Raw genomic sequence first — 16,344 nt, 5'->3', positions numbered from 1 at the left:
AAAACATTGATCCATTGTTGCAGCAGTCAAGCATAACTTGCAAGGTTATTTGTTTCCTTTTCTGATCTGTAGTAAGAAAGGTCTGCTGTAAATTTATAAACATCTGGGGAATCAATCCTACAAATGGTAGCTAGTGCTTAACTACGCGATAATTCAAAATGGAACCAAAAGACAAACCGCGACATATATATTATATATACAAGACGTCTCGAAGACGTGATTGATTTATTCGTACATAAATCTACTGCCGAGCGGCAATGATGGTAAGGAAGTCTTGTTGCAAGCTGGCACCGCCGACCAAGAAACCGTCAATGTTCTCCTTCTTGGCTATAAAGTATTTAGTTTGATTCAAGTTTCACGTGATTTCAAGTGAAATACAATTTCATTAAAGAAAACTTACCAAGCTCAGCAGCGTTGCTGCCCTTGACGGAACCACCGTAGATGATACGGGTCTTGTCGGCAACTTCCTGGGAGACATTGTCAGCCAACCACTTGCGCAAGTTGGCGTGGACTTCTTCGGCCTGCTCGGGGGTAGCAACCTTGCCGGTACCACTAGTAGGAAATGCTATTGTTAGCCGGAGCCCGGCTTTGGATAGGATTCTGGTTCCTAAAGACTCACATGGCCCAGACGGGTTCATATGCAACAACAACGTTGGTCCAGTCCTTGACCTTGTCGGCAATGGCCTTGAGCTGACGAGTGACGACTTCGGTGGTCTTGCCAGCCTCGCGTTCCTCGAGCTTTTCACCAATGCAAGCAATGACGCTGACACCGGCGTTCAAGGCGTGAGCAGTCTTTTCACCGACGAACTAGCAAGTGCGCGTCAGTATATTTAGAAACCACGCTATTGCAAGTCTTTCTACCCGGTTTCTTCCACCCTCTAACTCCACACACCTCATCGGATTCCGAAAAGTATTCACGACGCTCAGAATGGCCGAGGATGACCCAGTCAATACCGAGATCCTTGAGCTGCTCAGGGCTACGCAGAAGAAGAGATGTTAGATGATACGATCGGTGAAAACTCAAATACGTAACCATACCTGATCTCGCCAGTGTAAGCACCGCTGGGCTTGACGTAGGCGTTCTGGGCAGCAACGCCGATTTCCTTCTTCAAGGTCTGGCGAACGCGGTCAACGTAGATAGCAGGGGGAGCGACAACAACCTCTGCTTTCAATGCATAAGACTTTTCTTTTTCCTTTTATTTTCCCGAGTTTCTAGGGAGGGAACTTGCCTGCACCGGAGGGAATGCTGGCGCCGTTGAGCATGTCGACCAGGGTCTTGCAAATGGCAACGGAGCCGTTCATCTTCCAGTTGCCGCCAATGAAGAAGTTGCGAACCATGTTGACTGTACTGCTGCTTTCTTGTCAGAGGGCCACCCGAGAAAAGGGTCGAGAACTATGCGTATATGCTATGCACATACCTTTAGATAGTTTGCGAGTAAAAAAGAAAACAGTTTCCGAAACGCGTCCCGGGCTTGAAAAACCAAGCCCAACAGCAAGCGGGAATCAAATCTCGATACCTTGATCTACCGATGATGCTGGGGCGGGGATGTTCCGCGACGTTTGGATGAATATCTATTGGGAACACCATGTAGCCGCCTTTTTCATAAAGCTCCAAGGGGAAAAGCACGCACTTTAATGAAAATATATGACGATGCTCGTGCACCCTGGACTAGACTTTTATTAATAAGTTCCTACGCAAATAAACATCATCGCGTTTCTGTAGCTGCCGTTTCTCCTCCTCCTCCTCCTCCTCCTCCTGCTACTACACATAGCGTGCATTTGAACAAATGAAACATGGATGCATCTGCATCGTCGCAGGTTGGTTGGCATACGACGTCCACAGTGTGTAACGAGTGCAAGGTTGAACTTTGTGACAGGATCTCAGATGCCTTCTTTTGAGTTTACGCTAAACGCACTGGTCCCTCACTACGATCCTCAGCTTGTGTCGTTAGCAAACGCAGCACATTAGGCAAAAAGAAAGAAGGTTATGCTAAAGAACAGTGATGCGCAACAAAAGTTCTTTTTTTTTTCCTAGTACATCAAGGTGGGCTGCAGCGCTGCAACCTACTACTGCTGCCGCTACTGCTAATTGTTATAGTTTGACAACATGCAGCGTGTTCTACTACAATCCGGTCAAAATGACGATATGTAGCAATGTCGCCTACGTATGCACTTTTTTCGAATGGTTTTGCACATAGTTTCGCATGAACGTTCTGTCTGTCTGTAGATAAGCAAAGTGGTGGAGTACTGTTAACTATCGCATGCTTTTCATGGAAAAAATGGTGGGCTGATTCTTGTGCTTCCACCGTGATTGGCTATTCGTTTATCCAGTGCAAGGCAGCTATTTTTTGACATGTAAGAGATCGTCGTCAGGAGGGATGGTGGGCCCGTTCAATGAATTTGCCAGAAGCCCGCATGATCCCTGCGGCGCAGTGCTTGGAAAAAGGAAAATGCGATCACCAATTAAAGCGCATCTCCCCCAACATCACCGCTTCTAAACTGAAGACGGCCGTGCGCACTGTTGATTTTTTACAGAGCCAAAGTCAATGTGTACGGACTTTGTCAGTAGAAGGAAACATACTTTCAGGTCAACATTTCTTAAGGATATGTTTTTGAAGGAGGGAAGATGATGCCTACGGAGAGAGAGAACAGAGGGAGAGAGTGAAGAAGACATAGAAGAGTGTATGTATATGATTGTGTGTGTGGAAAAGACGAAGGAAGAGAAACATAAGTATATGATACATGTGATGGAGATGCTGTGTTGGATAATTGAGAATGAAGAGTATAGGACAACAACCGAAGAAGAGTAGGGCAAAGCTTTAGAGGCAGGCACAGGGACGATGATCCGCTGTGTCACAGACCAGGTTCTTCAGGGATTCAAAGAAGTCTGGAGCGGTGCGATGAAGTCGACCAAATGCCTGCAATGCTTCAACTTCATCTTGGGATAATTCTCTGTTTACATCGGTTCTGTTGTTCGCAGGCTGATCCTGCGACGATGATGGATTGCAGAGATCTGCGATTGACAGACATCGCCGACGTCTCTGGTCCTCTCCATCTGAGGATGAGCAGGTGGATGGCAAGGATACTGGCGAGATAAGTGACTCTTCAGGGCGGAACTTGGCGCCCTTGGTGGTGTTTATCGTGAGACTTGCAGATGGTTTCCGTCGCCTCTGGGAATAATGGTGGTGCTTGAAATCAGGCGTAGATCGATGGGTTTGTGTGTGCTGCATCATGTTATCAAAACGACTAAACATCTTGTTGCATTCGGGAACAATACACTTGTATGGTTTCTGATCAAAAAGCAATCAGTGTGCGTTTTCCTTACAGTTAACGATGGTAGATGTATGTACCTCTCCAGTGTGCTTTCTAATTGTATTGTCACGCCAAGGGGGGTTTGCAAAATTGATCATGAGTTACCTTTGTGTTTCCATTCCTCCTCGGATGGCCCGTGTCCTTTTTCCGACCCTAACAGCAGCACCTTTCCCACCCGTGGACGATGACTTACCGAGCATGCCGAGCCAAGTGCTCGCTGCGAGTGAATACCATGTGGCAATCACCGTAGCCTGTGCACTGGAATAGACGCGGCTTCGAGCCGCTGTTGCTGACGCTTCGTGTCCGACGCGGAGGCATACAGATAAAAGAAGAAGAAAGACAAAGGGAAGAAAAAGAGAGAGTGTAAATAAAGTCAGGTTCCTGCGTAAAACCCTTTTATAAACTGTTGCGGGTCCTACCTACAAACAGCAGCAGCCACTGTGCACCCCCTTTCTTTCCGCTCGTCTCTCTTCTCCCCCCTCGTCCATCTGGCACGACTGTTTCTCCCAGTGACTGCCAAGAGTCGAGATAGTTACTCAAGATCGTCTCCCCAACCTTCAGTCCTTTTACAGTAACTGCGTGAAATACTTATGAAGCCCGGTAATAACTTGTACATTGTGTTCGAAGAATTTCCCCTGAGCTGAGAACATACGCACAAACAATTTTGAATTGCAGCACTTAGCAAATGGCTACATCAACGTGGCTTCTGCCATCACTGTCAAATATAGACGCCGTCCTCAGATAAATATCTGTTAAGAATGACATCGAACGCGCTGTTCCTTAATAGTAGTGAAAGAGCATGAATGGGCTGGCATATCCTTTACAATTGGAAGATACATATTTCCTAAATGGGCTATCATTGCCCATGGGAAAAAATTTGGCGCAGTCTTCTTGATGATCACATCAGAAGCAAATACTGCGACGGTTTTTGAAGCAAAAAGCAACTGAAGCATTTGAGATATTTTAAGTACCAAGTTTTACATAGTCAGCTTTCCTCCGTAATGATATGTATAAATAACATTTTAGTTGATAACACTTGATGGTTTGCGATTACCACGCGGATAAATTCGTTACTGTACTTCAATGAATACATTTATTGGAAACACATATAAAGAAGGAGGATGAAGGTTGGGGCAAATAAGACTACAGAAAAAAATGAAGACTAGGAAGGATACTAGTAGAGACAAGAAAAACATCGTTCGCAGATTGGATTTGGATAGAGATATTTACTTAAATGGTAGATGTATTGCGGTCATCCTTTGTCACAGTGACGTGTTAGAATTAAAGATCCATGGCTCCCATGACTGTGTAATCATATCGGTGGCTATGTTGTAAAATGAGTATATATAAATACTAAACTTTAGTTTTTCCAGGCCGTTTCTTATTTTTCCTTACTTTGCATCTTCGTGATCGTCATCATAACCGCCTATTACTTCTTCGTCATCCTCGTTCGGCGCATTCAAACTGGAAAGAACAGTTAGGAGCATTGTATAATTGCACCCTCACAGCGCTCTACCTACCTTTGGCTCTTTATAAAAAAGTACACCATTCGTTTGAGCTTTCGATTAAAGAAGAAATAGTTCATTGACCATCTATCATAGGAGGCGAAAGAGTTATGCTATTTAGTCAAAGGAAAGGTAACAATTTAGAACACTTACAAGTAACCATCTTCGTTCATCGGGTCGTCGTCAGCATCTGGATTGTAGCTATATACATCTGATTCGTTCAAGTCCACTACTTCATCCAGCACAGCCCACATCCTACGGCATATATTAGTGATACCCCATTCATCTCTTCTTTGCAAGAAATTTACCGATACTTGTTGACGATAAAGTCATTGCCAAGATTAAACAAGGTAGTATTGACGGAATTGATAACGAGATCGAGCGATGGTTGTTTGATAAACTGATCTGGGCGTACGTCGCTAAAGTCATAGTCTGGAAACGAAGCGTTTAAAGTCGACAGGAGATAAAAGAATGTTTTCCTAGGAGCTGCTTCGTCGAGGCGGCCGAATGGTGACACGACGGGCAGGTCTTCCGGAGATACTGAGCCTGCGGACAGGTCGACTTCGTGCGAGTACTTGTCTCTCAGTTGTTTGAATAGCTTCTTGTCTGATCCAGCCGATTTGCCTGCATGCACCATTGTCCAGTTAGACCGGTTTCAGATCGTTTCTACCAATGGCAGCAGAAGGTCACAAACAGGTGCTAGGCAATCTTACAAGAGTATGCTTCTAAGCGTCCTTGGAGAACGCACTCGGCGGTCTCCCACTCGAACACGGAATTAAGTGCATCGAGTGACTCAATTTCAAGAAACTTCATTAGCAAAGTGTGTTGATGGAAGCCTGAGAGAGGGTCCCCAAGGCACTCGGACCAATGCTCGCTCGCTGCAACCCAAATTCCGACTGTTTCATGCAGCGGGGTGGGTGGGACGATTTCCATCCGCTCGACAGGCCCAGGTTTATCCGCCACACCTTCTTTTTTCCCTTTCTCTCAAATATCCTCTCGTTCACATGGCGCTGCTGCTGCTCTTGCCAAACGAAATCCTCTGGTCCATCATGCGCTATCTGAAGCCGCACGCCGGCATCAGTCTACTCCGATCTTGTCGAACACTACATGAACTTACCAAAGACGAGAAGTTTTGGCGAGAATATGCACGCTATCATTGTATCACGTACCGTGACCCGACACGGCTTTGGTACACGTTGTATGCGACGGGTGATCTTTTTAAGATGTGTAGCCACATTGATTATCTGCAGCTGCTAGAAAGTTTGCCTCGCAAACGACAGGTTTTCTGGCAGCTGCTGGCTGATTTTCGGAATCGATTGTCGTGCTGCTGCAGCAGAGCCCGCCTTGACGGGGAGTCCGCGCTGTGCATGGCACCCGATTGCGATTTTGTTGGCAAGTGTTGTGACGTTCTTATATTTGTATGTAATGATTTACACGGCAACCTATCGATAGGGTGCGGCGAAGCTACATTTTCGTTTGATGATTCAAATCTGGGCCATATGAAGGAACACTGGGAAAAAACCAATCACTCGATCACATTGAAGTTGTCACCTTTTAACTTTTTGGAAATGTGGTGCTATGCTTGTCGCATGCCCGTAAGTCTACATCAACGCAATAAATGTTACCACAGCTATATGTGCTTAACTTCCGTCGGCAATAATATGTTCAATTGCACTGTAGCTTGGTTTCTGGGGTTTTCCAAGCATGACCAAATCCAAAGATGAGCGGTACATCGTCCGTCAGATCGTCGGTTATCTAACTCAACTCCCGGATCACGATAGAGAGCTGCGCAGCCAGGTCCTTGAGCACCGTCGATGGACCGAAAGGCGCCTGTTGTCTTCGCAGGAGATCGTGGACGACGTGAATATCGTTGAAAAGCGCTGGTTCATGAAATGGCTCGATTTTATCATTGGTAAGTCTAGCAAATGCATAATTCGGAAGAAAAGCAAGGATTCGGTCCATTTAGACAACAAGTTTAGATACTAGCAACCATTTGCCAGGCATAGTCCCAAACGATCTTTTATTTAATCAACAAGACGGTGCATTGCGAACTGACATCAGATACGGCGAGGACTTTGTGCTAGTCAGCGGTCCAATTCGCAGCTATCTAGAGCGAACCTACGGTGTCCGCGGCAAAATCGTGGCTGGATGTAAGTAAAGCAAAACGTGGAGGAACCAGACGCTGGAGTCTGAAATAACGGTATCAGGTGAACTTGCAGGCAAGGAGCATTATCAAAGCATTTACAAATCCATCTTTGCACGGAGGGATGTGTTCCTTTCAGGCCCTCCTCTTCCTATCATGAACCATCATTAGTTCAATCTTAGGCAGCGTTTCCAAATGGAATATGTCTTGCAATATGCCAAAAAAATGAATCAAGAATTCAGATGCCAGTGAGGAGAAAAAGGATCCGGGATGTGGGGAAGAGGATAAGGTCGTATGTTGTGAGCTTTACGATCTAGCAATGATGATTCTTGGACGTGGGCTCTTGAGTATTTCTTGAACGGTGGGTGATTTATGCGAGGACACAGCGATGCGCACCTTGGGACTTCTGCTTGCGTTTCTCTTGAACGTGGAGCTTGTATCGTGCCGACGGTGCTGGAGTTGGTGGGTATCATTGGGCGGGTTTTTAGGCAAGGATGGAACGATTTTAGGAGCGGTGCTGATCATATAACCTGATCCATGTATGATTATTATGAGAAAGATGAAGGGTAAAAAAAGTCTGACTGCTGCTGTACCTTTTTGCGTTGGACCTTCCACAATATGCATATGCTCGCGTTCCTTCCTGAGTGCCTCTATGATTCTCTTCTCATATTCTCGTTTATGGTGTGGACTTTTGCCTTTTAACATGATAGTCTCGCGCGCAAACTTTTGCACAGCTTCTGTCACTTCGTCGCTATGCAGGACGTCTTCGAGCCAGTTGCTCTCACGGTGCACTGGGTGCTTGCTCATGCTGGCCAGTACACGTTTCATGGACTTTGTCGCCAGCACGCCCGTCCGTTCCTTAATGTAGAACAGCACAGATTCCTTCTTGGCCGGGTAGGGAGTGGATTGTAACTTGTGCCTTCGGACAAATGTCTCCCATATATGAAAATTCTTCACATCGGTCTTGTTCACGTCGGTTTCAATGAGCTGGAACATATGAAGAACGCAAATGCCGCGGTTCAGCCTCTGTTTTTCGAGATAAAACTCGCTCGTTTGGTTACACCAGCTTTGCCAACAGCTCGTTTGGCGCATCGCCGTGCATAATATTCAGGTTCCTTGCTCCCCTTCAACTAACCTTCGACTGTTATACTTCGCAGTTTTCATCTATCACATCGCAATTTATTATCTTGTCTTTCATTCGCAGCAGTCAACCACGCAGTAAGGATCATATGTATCCGAGGCAACAAGGTGGTGCCTGATATATTTGCACGGCACCTCCTCCCGTTGAAAAATTCGAATTATCGTTGCTAGTTAGAGATTCGGTAGTAGCACAAGCATCTTTTCCGAAGGGTGCTATGTATGCGTGGTTTGTTAAACTTAGATAGTCGGAGAAAGAGAGGAAAGCTCTTTAGGCGTCCAAAGGAGGAAAGAAAATGCAGCGATACACACTTCTTTAACCGCGCGCCATGGCACAGGTACCTGACATCCCGCGATTCCAACCGGGAAACTTCAAGGGCTGACAATGTCATTGTTTCCAGCCTGTAGATCAAAATGAGTTCAAGCCGTTCGAGCTAAGTTTCGGCGCAGGTGCACTTTCCGGCACCTATGACGAGATTGAGGCACACTGGCCCGTGGAAGCTTGCCGCGAAGCCTTGCGAGGAGGTCAGGAAAAATTCATGCCAAAAAGATATGTGCCTCAAAATTTTATTCACCAACTCCCATCTCTAATAGGCATCAACATGTTTGATACTTCTCCTTACTATGGACGCAGCGAATACATTCTCGGTGATGCCTTGAAGGAGATCAGTGACGAGTTCCCACGCTCGACGTACTATCTGCAGACCAAAGTTGGACGATACGGTTATACCACCAAGGAGTTCGATTACACCGGCAAACGCATACGCGAGAGTGTATTGGAAAGCATGAAGCGGATGCACACGGATTACATTGACGCTGTGCTATGTCACGACGTTGAGTTTGTTGATTTTGAAAAGGTCGTGGGCGATGGCTACGCTCTCCAGGAATTATTTAAGCTCAAGGTACGACCCGAAGAGCAGATATTTCCTGAACAGGGACTAATCGTCCGTGTAGGAAGAGAAAAAGATAAAGTACGTTGGATGCTCAGGTTACCCGCTACCTGTACTCTTGAAAATCGCAGAATACCAGTACAAGAAAGGCCAACCTTTGGATGTCGTTCTGTCTTACTGCCACTACACTTTGCAAAACACAAAGTTGGCTGAATATGCGCCCAAATTCCGCGCTGCCGGTGTACGCTACGTCCAGAGTGCGTCGCCGCTCGCCATGGCCTTGTTCCGCGACGCCGGTCCACCGGCCTGGCACCCAGCTCATGAACAACTGCGTGCTGCTGCGAAGAAGTGCGCTGATCTGACCAAGGAGAAAGGTCTCAACATCTCGGAGCTCGCATCCATGTTTGCATTCTCAGGCCGCGATATTTTCCGATTGGACACGACCGTCATTGGTTTAGAGAACAAGACAGACGTCCAAAGGGCATTCCAGGCATGGCAGCGGGTAAAGGCGCGCCAAGAAGGAAAGGATACAGTCCCTGAAGTCGAGACTAGAGCGCTGGAAGAGATTGATGCCATTCTTAAGCCCTTCAAGGACTATTCCTGGGAAAGTCCAACCGAAAAAGAGCGTGCTTAATCATTATTTTTTTACACAGCTTTATCTCCTCCATTGTAACAATATCACAGCCAAGAAAAAGAAAATAAAGGATCTAAGCACCGTATCCTCTAATCTTCTCTGCAAATGACCATTCAGTCTCTACACCGTACGGTTCGCTGACCTCGACACCAGCTTCCGTGATTTTTGCTCTTTGAAACTATATACGTCGATGTGAGTTTCCATTTCTGACATGCTCAGCAGTCCATGCAAACATACCTTGTTAATTGATCGAGCATCGCGATAGAAGAGTACTCGCATGCAGTCGTTGATAATGTCAATCGCCTCTTGCTCTGTAATATCGTCTTCTCGTCCTTCTACTCGCTTTCGAAGAATAGGTTGTGCCAAATGTGCGCCAAATCCAGTTGCAATGGTTGCTGATTGGTATGTGGTTCCTCTCAAGTCAACATATCCGAGGAATCTGTTACGTCGAAGCGTGTTTGTTAGCTAACTGGATAATCTCAATTGCATAAATTACTCGTTTCCAGACATACTTTTCGCCCTTGTGTAAACCGCCCACAATCAAGGCGTTCCACAGTGGGTTGAACTTGGATCGTCGATTGTACAATACTCTCCAAAGATACTCGTAAATATGTGGTGTACCGAGGACGTGGCCGTCATCGTGGCAATGCTCTTGTACCCTAAGAAATTATCGATTGGATGTTAGTATTCACTGCTGCTACATCGCAGCACCGTTGATGCATTACATGAGAGTATCCAAGATATGCTGAATGTATTGATAGTCTGAAAGGTCGCCCGAGGCGCCTACGACGGTAAAGTCACCGACTGGATATAATCGTTCGATGTCTCGGAAGCGAGCGAGCGATCCGTATGAACCAAGCATGTCGGCAGCCATCATGATGCCGTCTCGATATTTGAGCGCAATGACAGAAGTACCCGTAACTAGTGGTTGTCTGTAAAATAGTCAATGTTTCCAGCCTTGCAGAGAGAGATCTGTCAGCAATGTATAAAAAGTTTACTACTCACTGCGTCCGAGTGACAGGGCCATATGCTGCCTGAGTCAGACCGTCGGGAAGGCTTTTGTGAAGCGGCACAGTGTTGTGCTCGTCAACGTATTCATTGCGAGGTTTGCCCCAGCGTGAAGGAAATGCGTCCATTATTGAAGAAGAAGAAGGTTTTCAGGTCAAGCAGAACCAAGACTTACGCGTCGCCCCTCCGCATTCTGATACTGACTCTCTTCTTCTCCGACCGAATTGAACATTTTGGTGAACATTTATTATCATTATTTAATGAACATTTGCCAGCAACAGTTTTTGTTTTCCCGTTTTTTCTTAGCTTGCTAAAGCTGGATTGTCATTATAAAACTTGTCGACAAGCTTGTTGGCAAACTCATATAGTTCTTGATCAGGAGATGGGTTTACAGACCCAAGCGTTTCCATGCAAGCAGGCGTGGTCTCGATAATCTCGTTTCCCTGAGATTATTGTTAGCAACCAGTCCTCCTATACCGCGTAGGTTTTATTCCTTACCCTGGGAACACGCGTCAAGAGCATTTCTACGTATGAAAGTCCTACACGCATGCACTCCACGTCCTGAGAACGGATAAGCTCCAGGAAGGCTACACCCTTGTATAAGTTTCTGTCTTTAGCTTTTTAGCAGATAGGGGCACATACCTGGAAGCAGATCTTTGTGGGGAAGCATGTTGATGTAATGTTCGCCATGCAGAGCAATATTCATCAGGCATGTGGCAGCCTATCCAGGGCAAAAGCAACGCAAGGTTAAATGCCTGATGCTCTTCAGCATGGCAGAATAGAAGATTAAACTGACCCCTTGTCGAATATCAAATGCTGTATGCTGAACGATGATGTCAACAATGTATGTAAGTGCATTGCCATCAACGACTTTTCTGATATTTTCTGGGCGCTCGCTATGTAACCAATTATCAGAATCTAGGGCAGCAACAAGCATTTACGAAACAAACTCACGTTGTAGTGATATTTGATAGCACCCACAAAGATTCCTTTCGTATAGCACTATACAATGGTGATGATTGATAAACATGCAAAATATACTAATATCTTTCATATACTTACTGTTGCTCGGAATGTGTCAACTGCAAAAGCGTGTAAAGGAAATTGTCCTGATCCAGCAATAGCTCGACATCATCATCCGAACCGCTGGCAAGATGACCTAGAGTCCTCAAGACAGGTAAAACTGTTGGACCTTGGTCTGCCAATATTTGGAAATTCTCAACCTATCATTGGAACTTTTAGGTTTCTGACACTTGCAATCAGAAATAATGAGTGATTAGCCTACCAGCAATAAATGGATATCCCGTCCAATGAGTTCTTTTTTGAAATCCTCAGATCCGGCACACAAGTAGCTCATCACCCAGCAGACTTCAGTAACTGTATCGGACTAGAATACAATGATTAGAGGTTGCACGTAGCAATGAACATGCATTCGCGACCGGTTACCGTCTTATCCTTCATATGCCTGAAGAGAGCTTCCGAAATTCCAGCTCGAACCATCTGCTTTTCCTGTCCTCGAGCCAAATTGGCAAGAGTAAAACACGCTGTTTGGATCAATCGCGAGTCCTAGTCAACGTGAGATTAAAACCCTAATAATATAATTTGTATACAATGTTCTGAGATGTACATTGGAATTGAGCAGCTTTATCAAAGGAGGAATAGCGCCATTGTTGCATATTTGAGCACGCACTTCATCGTCTTCGGTTGTCAGCTGTCCCAGGTCTTCAGCAGCCATGTTACCCAGTGCCAACGCTGCTGCTTCAGCCAAACTCTATTGGTCAAAAGTATTAAAACAAAAATATGAATACCGTGCTGGATATTGTCAATACTTGCAGCATTGTCAGACGCTAGCAGCGTAATCATGTACGGCACAGTCGAAATGGACTTTATCCAGAGATCGTACGGTCCAGCAGCAATGTCTGAAACCAGATTGCATGAATTTTCCCATAAGCTTTGAAAGCGCACACGGAAACTGTATACCTGAAATTGTTTTTGCAGCCTGAAGCTGCTCCTCAGGATCGCTGCTCGAGAGCATTCGCTGAGATGGGCAAAAAAGAAAAAATATCAATGCGAATCCTACTATTTCGCGCTGTCAAGAGCAATCAGTTTCTTACAGTCAAACTCTCGATGCAATCGCCTTGAGTGATATAATCGATCAAGACTTGAGCAGGTTCGAGAACAAACTTTGCAATGTAATGCGCAGCTTCGAGCCGGCTCTCCTTGTCAGAGCTTTTCAGATCGTTTTTCAAGTCTTCGACTTGGGCCGGTGTCAGGCGGTAGTATGGATCAATATCCTCTGAGCGACGGTCAGTACAACCAGCATAGGTGACACTGACCACCTCGCGGGTAACTTGCCGTCATGCTCCGTAACAATCTCGGGCTCAGGGATTATGCTCTCGCGTTCTTCCCGGCGTGTGAGATTTCGGAATCGCTTTGCTGTAATGAGCTGTTCTCGGTGCTTCTTTCTCAGCGATTCATCGAGCAGAATGTGACGCTCACGAAGCTGCTCTTGGGTCCTTGGAATACTGTTACGCTTGTATAACGCGCGGTGGTCGTGAGGCTTCTCGGACATTTTCGTGTTATTTGTTTGGCAAGGAAGAAAAGCGAAAATGCATAAACTTTGCTGTTCATGCATTGTGATTGAATCTGAGACATTGGAAGCCAGAGCTGATCCTCTAAGACCCGGCTTAGCAAGATACTAACATTGCAAAATCAACAATAGAATTTTCATCTAATGCAAAGAGTTTGACAAACTACAAAATTAAAAATCGCGGAAAATCATGATAATCTCGTCTAGCCGCTTCTTGGATGTTTCTAGTCGTTGTAGCACCCTTTCCATTTCAGCCACCTCTCTCTTGTCAGCTTCGCTAAGTAGATCCATATTGGCCTTGACGTCTTCACGATTCAGTTTGTCGATTAAGCGAGACCGTATTTCTAGTTCTCTTTGTTTACGTTGCTGAATGTTGCCGATTGCACGATACACATCGACAACGAGCTCCTGGTAGCATTTCTCTAGAGGCACGTACCAAAGATGGAAGGTTCGACTAGGCGCCCGGTCTGCAGATCTTGGTACCTCCTACAGACCGTACTGTCAGCACATTGACCCTTTTTCTTACCCTGATTCGCTATACTTGCCTGAATTTCTACAATGCCTTTTGTGTTGAGCAATGCAAGTTTTTCTCTGGTATCTTTGGGAGGCAACATGGCAAGTTTGGTGACTTGTGTCTCGTCCAATTTGCCTTTCTCGAGGAGGATACGGACAATACGGCACGTAGCGACGCCATATTTGTCTCGGATCAGGCCCTCAAACACACGTCGCTTCATAGTTTCGCGTAATTTTGCAAAGTTGACAGCATACTGATTTGCACCCCGTTCATCCTTCGATGTGATGAATCCAGCTTGGTCGGTTTTAAGCAGCATAATGTAACCTTTAACAACGTCATTTGCTGAGGGTTTTCGATTAGGATCCATTGGATCAGGTTGTAAGACGATGTCTCCTTGCGTCAAAAGTTCGCTAGGTAGCATGTTTACGATATGTAGAGGAGTAGTCGATGCTGTCAAAAAATGAAGTTTTCAGTTTTGTATGTTTTGAAACCGCATATTCCATTTACGTACGCGAATCATTTTCCTGTAAGCTTTTCATTTTATCCTTTCCATAATCTAAAAATGCCTTGATGACTTGACCAGCAGTTCGGTTGATGCGCTCAGTAGCATAATCAATAATAGCCTAATAGTTATCCATTAGTTATTATCATTCATACTATCAGCACTATTCTTCCATCTCACATTATTGCGGAAAATCATGTTGTATTTGTCATAGTTGATCGTAAAGAACACTTTTTCGTCGATTACTACATCGTCCGCTTCCCGAGCGGCCCTCTGAATACATGCATTGAATATTTGCTTTAGACTATGAAACTTTCTCTCAACAAGATCATACCTTATTTTCCGAGCCTAATGAATCGACAGCTTTTCGTTTCTAATCGAACCTCCGTCAAAAAACTGTATAGACTCTCTCTTGTTGCTATATTTACCATGCCGATGCCTTCCACAACCGCAAACTCTGCGTCCACTTGGGCCTGTGCAGCCTTCTTGATGGCCATCATATCCTTCGCTGTAGTGATCATGTACTTCTCAGCTTCCTTTTCCTGTGCATACAGTAGGCGATCGACGTTGGAACGGCTGTGCTCAGGTAGTACGGCTGTAATTAACTCTGCCACAGCAAGCTTTGTAAATGCTCGGGTATAGTCTGTCATTTCTTTTTGCAAAAAGAGATCAGGATGATTGCTGTAAAACATTTACACGCAACTGTCGAGCTTACTCTTCTTTGTTTTGCCTTCCGTTTCCGCTACATAGTCCAACAGATCGCCTATTCTCATTCGTCCATGCGCGTAAAGTATCTTGCATACATTGAAAGCCTACAAACACTTATCAGTTGAAAATATAAATAGAGTGTCTACATAATTTCACGTACCTCTTGACCATACTGTTCTTGGGTGACGCGCAGTATAAGACCGATCCTCAAACGCATGGTAATCTTGTCTGCATCGGCTTGGTAATACGTAGGCCCTCGCTGTCCCGGATCGGGTTCTGTAAAGTACACGAGACCGTGGTGAACAAGAACGACGAGAGACTCTCGGACTTGCTTTTGAGTCAATCCTGTGAATCGTACTAGATCAAAGAGGGATAGACGTCCTTTGAGCAGCATTTGATTTGCCACTTTCTACTTGAATCAGATATTGCGAATCGATACGCGAATATGGAAAGCTTACCGCGGCAAAAGGACCGAAATCTTCCCCAATGAGTACCCTGCACAGCCGAGCTTGCCACGACATATTTTGGCTGTCAATACACTGCTGCTGAGAGAAGGAAAAAATTGAGCGACACCACAGCCGCCGCCGTCGGCTGAACACGGGCCTCCGCTTTCATCGGAACTTCTACCGACGAGGACATTAGCGACTGCCAAGTACAGTGTAGATATCTTGCGTTAATTGGCCGCCAACGAGTCCGGAAATGTGGTCTGCTACCTGCTACGAAAGATATTCGCGCAGTATCCACTTGGGAAATTGTCACAGCTGAAGACCATATGCTATGCAATTGAGAGTATTATACTGGAGAGCACCTGGAAAATCAAGAATTTAAAGTTTTCTTCGTCTGTATCACTTGAAACCGAATGAAACGGATTCAAGAAGGCTAACAGCACCTCATTTGCAATGCTTTACCTTTTTTACGATTTCATACCAGTAGTCCTTTCCTATTGAAGTGCCTACACGTCATATGACTTCAGTTGTCACCAGTACTTAAGAGGTCATTAACTTGTGCTACTATCGTTCATCGGCAGCAACTCGCAATTAGAACACTTTCCTTTCTGGTTTCAGAACTGATTTGGAACTGAAGAAAGGCTCGTCCTTATAAAAGGAGGCACACGCCGCATCCCCTTTCAGATATGAGATTTACCTACAATGGCCTGAAGCGTGAGTAGGACCCTTAGATGCTACAAGCACGAATTACTAACAGGAGATATGCTAGATTGTTTTAAAAAGACTGTGATCTGGATCAAGAACCAGAAAGAGACAATCAACGACTTTATAACGATCGAAAATGCTATTGCTGACCTTCGAAACCCTGCTGGGTTTCTTCGAACATCGTATGCGATTGTCAAGATCATATATTCGATTGCTTCCATCGCCCATCGTTACCTTTATGCTCCCCAGG

General features: G+C 45.3%; 9 protein-coding genes across 9 annotated transcripts; 2 read left to right on the top strand and 7 right to left on the bottom strand.

Moving 5' to 3' along the window:
- Positions 1–241: 241 nt before the first annotated feature.
- Positions 242–1,338, bottom strand: VTP01DRAFT_7867 (uncharacterized protein; the record flags this gene model as incomplete). The annotated part of the gene is made up of 6 exons (XM_069386925.1): positions 242–327; positions 401–552; positions 620–807; positions 893–977; positions 1,039–1,162; positions 1,230–1,338. The coding sequence occupies 6 exons, from the start codon at positions 1,336–1,338 to the stop codon at positions 242–244; spliced, it is 744 nt and encodes a 247-aa protein (XP_069242332.1).
- A 1,481-nt stretch (positions 1,339–2,819) lies between these two features.
- On the bottom strand, positions 2,820–3,630 carry VTP01DRAFT_7866 (uncharacterized protein; the record flags this gene model as incomplete). The annotated part of the gene is made up of 3 exons (XM_069386924.1): positions 2,820–3,290; positions 3,351–3,366; positions 3,506–3,630. The coding sequence occupies 3 exons, from the start codon at positions 3,628–3,630 to the stop codon at positions 2,820–2,822; spliced, it is 612 nt and encodes a 203-aa protein (XP_069242331.1).
- A 963-nt stretch (positions 3,631–4,593) lies between these two features.
- On the bottom strand, positions 4,594–5,630 carry VTP01DRAFT_7865 (uncharacterized protein; the record flags this gene model as incomplete). Its single annotated transcript, XM_069386923.1, has 6 exons — positions 4,594–4,636; positions 4,708–4,776; positions 4,833–4,904; positions 4,971–5,072; positions 5,126–5,441; positions 5,531–5,630. The coding sequence occupies 6 exons, from the start codon at positions 5,628–5,630 to the stop codon at positions 4,594–4,596; spliced, it is 702 nt and encodes a 233-aa protein (XP_069242330.1).
- Positions 5,631–5,821: 191 nt separating this feature from the next.
- On the top strand, positions 5,822–7,131 carry VTP01DRAFT_7864 (uncharacterized protein; the record flags this gene model as incomplete). Its single annotated transcript, XM_069386922.1, has 5 exons — positions 5,822–6,209; positions 6,270–6,412; positions 6,498–6,729; positions 6,797–6,967; positions 7,025–7,131. 5 exons carry the CDS (start codon positions 5,822–5,824, stop codon positions 7,129–7,131), a joined length of 1,041 nt encoding a protein of 346 aa, XP_069242329.1.
- Positions 7,132–7,266: 135 nt separating this feature from the next.
- VTP01DRAFT_7863 (uncharacterized protein) lies at positions 7,267–7,956 on the bottom strand (the record flags this gene model as incomplete). Its single annotated transcript, XM_069386921.1, has 2 exons — positions 7,267–7,490; positions 7,554–7,956. 2 exons carry the CDS (start codon positions 7,954–7,956, stop codon positions 7,267–7,269), a joined length of 627 nt encoding a protein of 208 aa, XP_069242328.1.
- A 470-nt stretch (positions 7,957–8,426) lies between these two features.
- On the top strand, positions 8,427–9,621 carry VTP01DRAFT_7862 (uncharacterized protein; the record flags this gene model as incomplete). The annotated part of the gene is made up of 4 exons (XM_069386920.1): positions 8,427–8,435; positions 8,499–8,622; positions 8,692–8,999; positions 9,052–9,621. 4 exons carry the CDS (start codon positions 8,427–8,429, stop codon positions 9,619–9,621), a joined length of 1,011 nt encoding a protein of 336 aa, XP_069242327.1.
- A 73-nt stretch (positions 9,622–9,694) lies between these two features.
- VTP01DRAFT_7861 (uncharacterized protein) lies at positions 9,695–10,757 on the bottom strand (the record flags this gene model as incomplete). The annotated part of the gene is made up of 5 exons (XM_069386919.1): positions 9,695–9,799; positions 9,859–10,060; positions 10,134–10,280; positions 10,347–10,553; positions 10,627–10,757. 5 exons carry the CDS (start codon positions 10,755–10,757, stop codon positions 9,695–9,697), a joined length of 792 nt encoding a protein of 263 aa, XP_069242326.1.
- Positions 10,758–10,931: 174 nt separating this feature from the next.
- VTP01DRAFT_7860 (uncharacterized protein) lies at positions 10,932–13,201 on the bottom strand (the record flags this gene model as incomplete). The annotated part of the gene is made up of 13 exons (XM_069386918.1): positions 10,932–11,072; positions 11,128–11,216; positions 11,272–11,350; positions 11,426–11,525; positions 11,584–11,631; positions 11,692–11,852; positions 11,915–12,016; positions 12,076–12,195; positions 12,257–12,400; positions 12,463–12,548; positions 12,610–12,667; positions 12,744–12,925; positions 12,985–13,201. The coding sequence occupies 13 exons, from the start codon at positions 13,199–13,201 to the stop codon at positions 10,932–10,934; spliced, it is 1,527 nt and encodes a 508-aa protein (XP_069242325.1).
- A 189-nt stretch (positions 13,202–13,390) lies between these two features.
- VTP01DRAFT_7859 (uncharacterized protein) lies at positions 13,391–15,464 on the bottom strand (the record flags this gene model as incomplete). The annotated part of the gene is made up of 9 exons (XM_069386916.1): positions 13,391–13,705; positions 13,765–14,183; positions 14,245–14,356; positions 14,416–14,508; positions 14,570–14,608; positions 14,664–14,887; positions 14,951–15,047; positions 15,104–15,352; positions 15,402–15,464. The coding sequence occupies 9 exons, from the start codon at positions 15,462–15,464 to the stop codon at positions 13,391–13,393; spliced, it is 1,611 nt and encodes a 536-aa protein (XP_069242324.1).
- Between the last annotated feature and the right edge of the window lie 880 nt (positions 15,465–16,344).

Source organism: Rhizomucor pusillus (genome assembly GCF_041956525.1).
Source record: "Rhizomucor pusillus strain CBS 183.67 unplaced genomic scaffold VTP01scaffold_4, whole genome shotgun sequence".
In the NCBI taxonomy this organism is placed as follows: Eukaryota; Fungi; Mucoromycota; class Mucoromycetes; order Mucorales; family Lichtheimiaceae; genus Rhizomucor; species Rhizomucor pusillus.
This window is presented reverse-complemented; position numbering and strand designations above follow the sequence as displayed.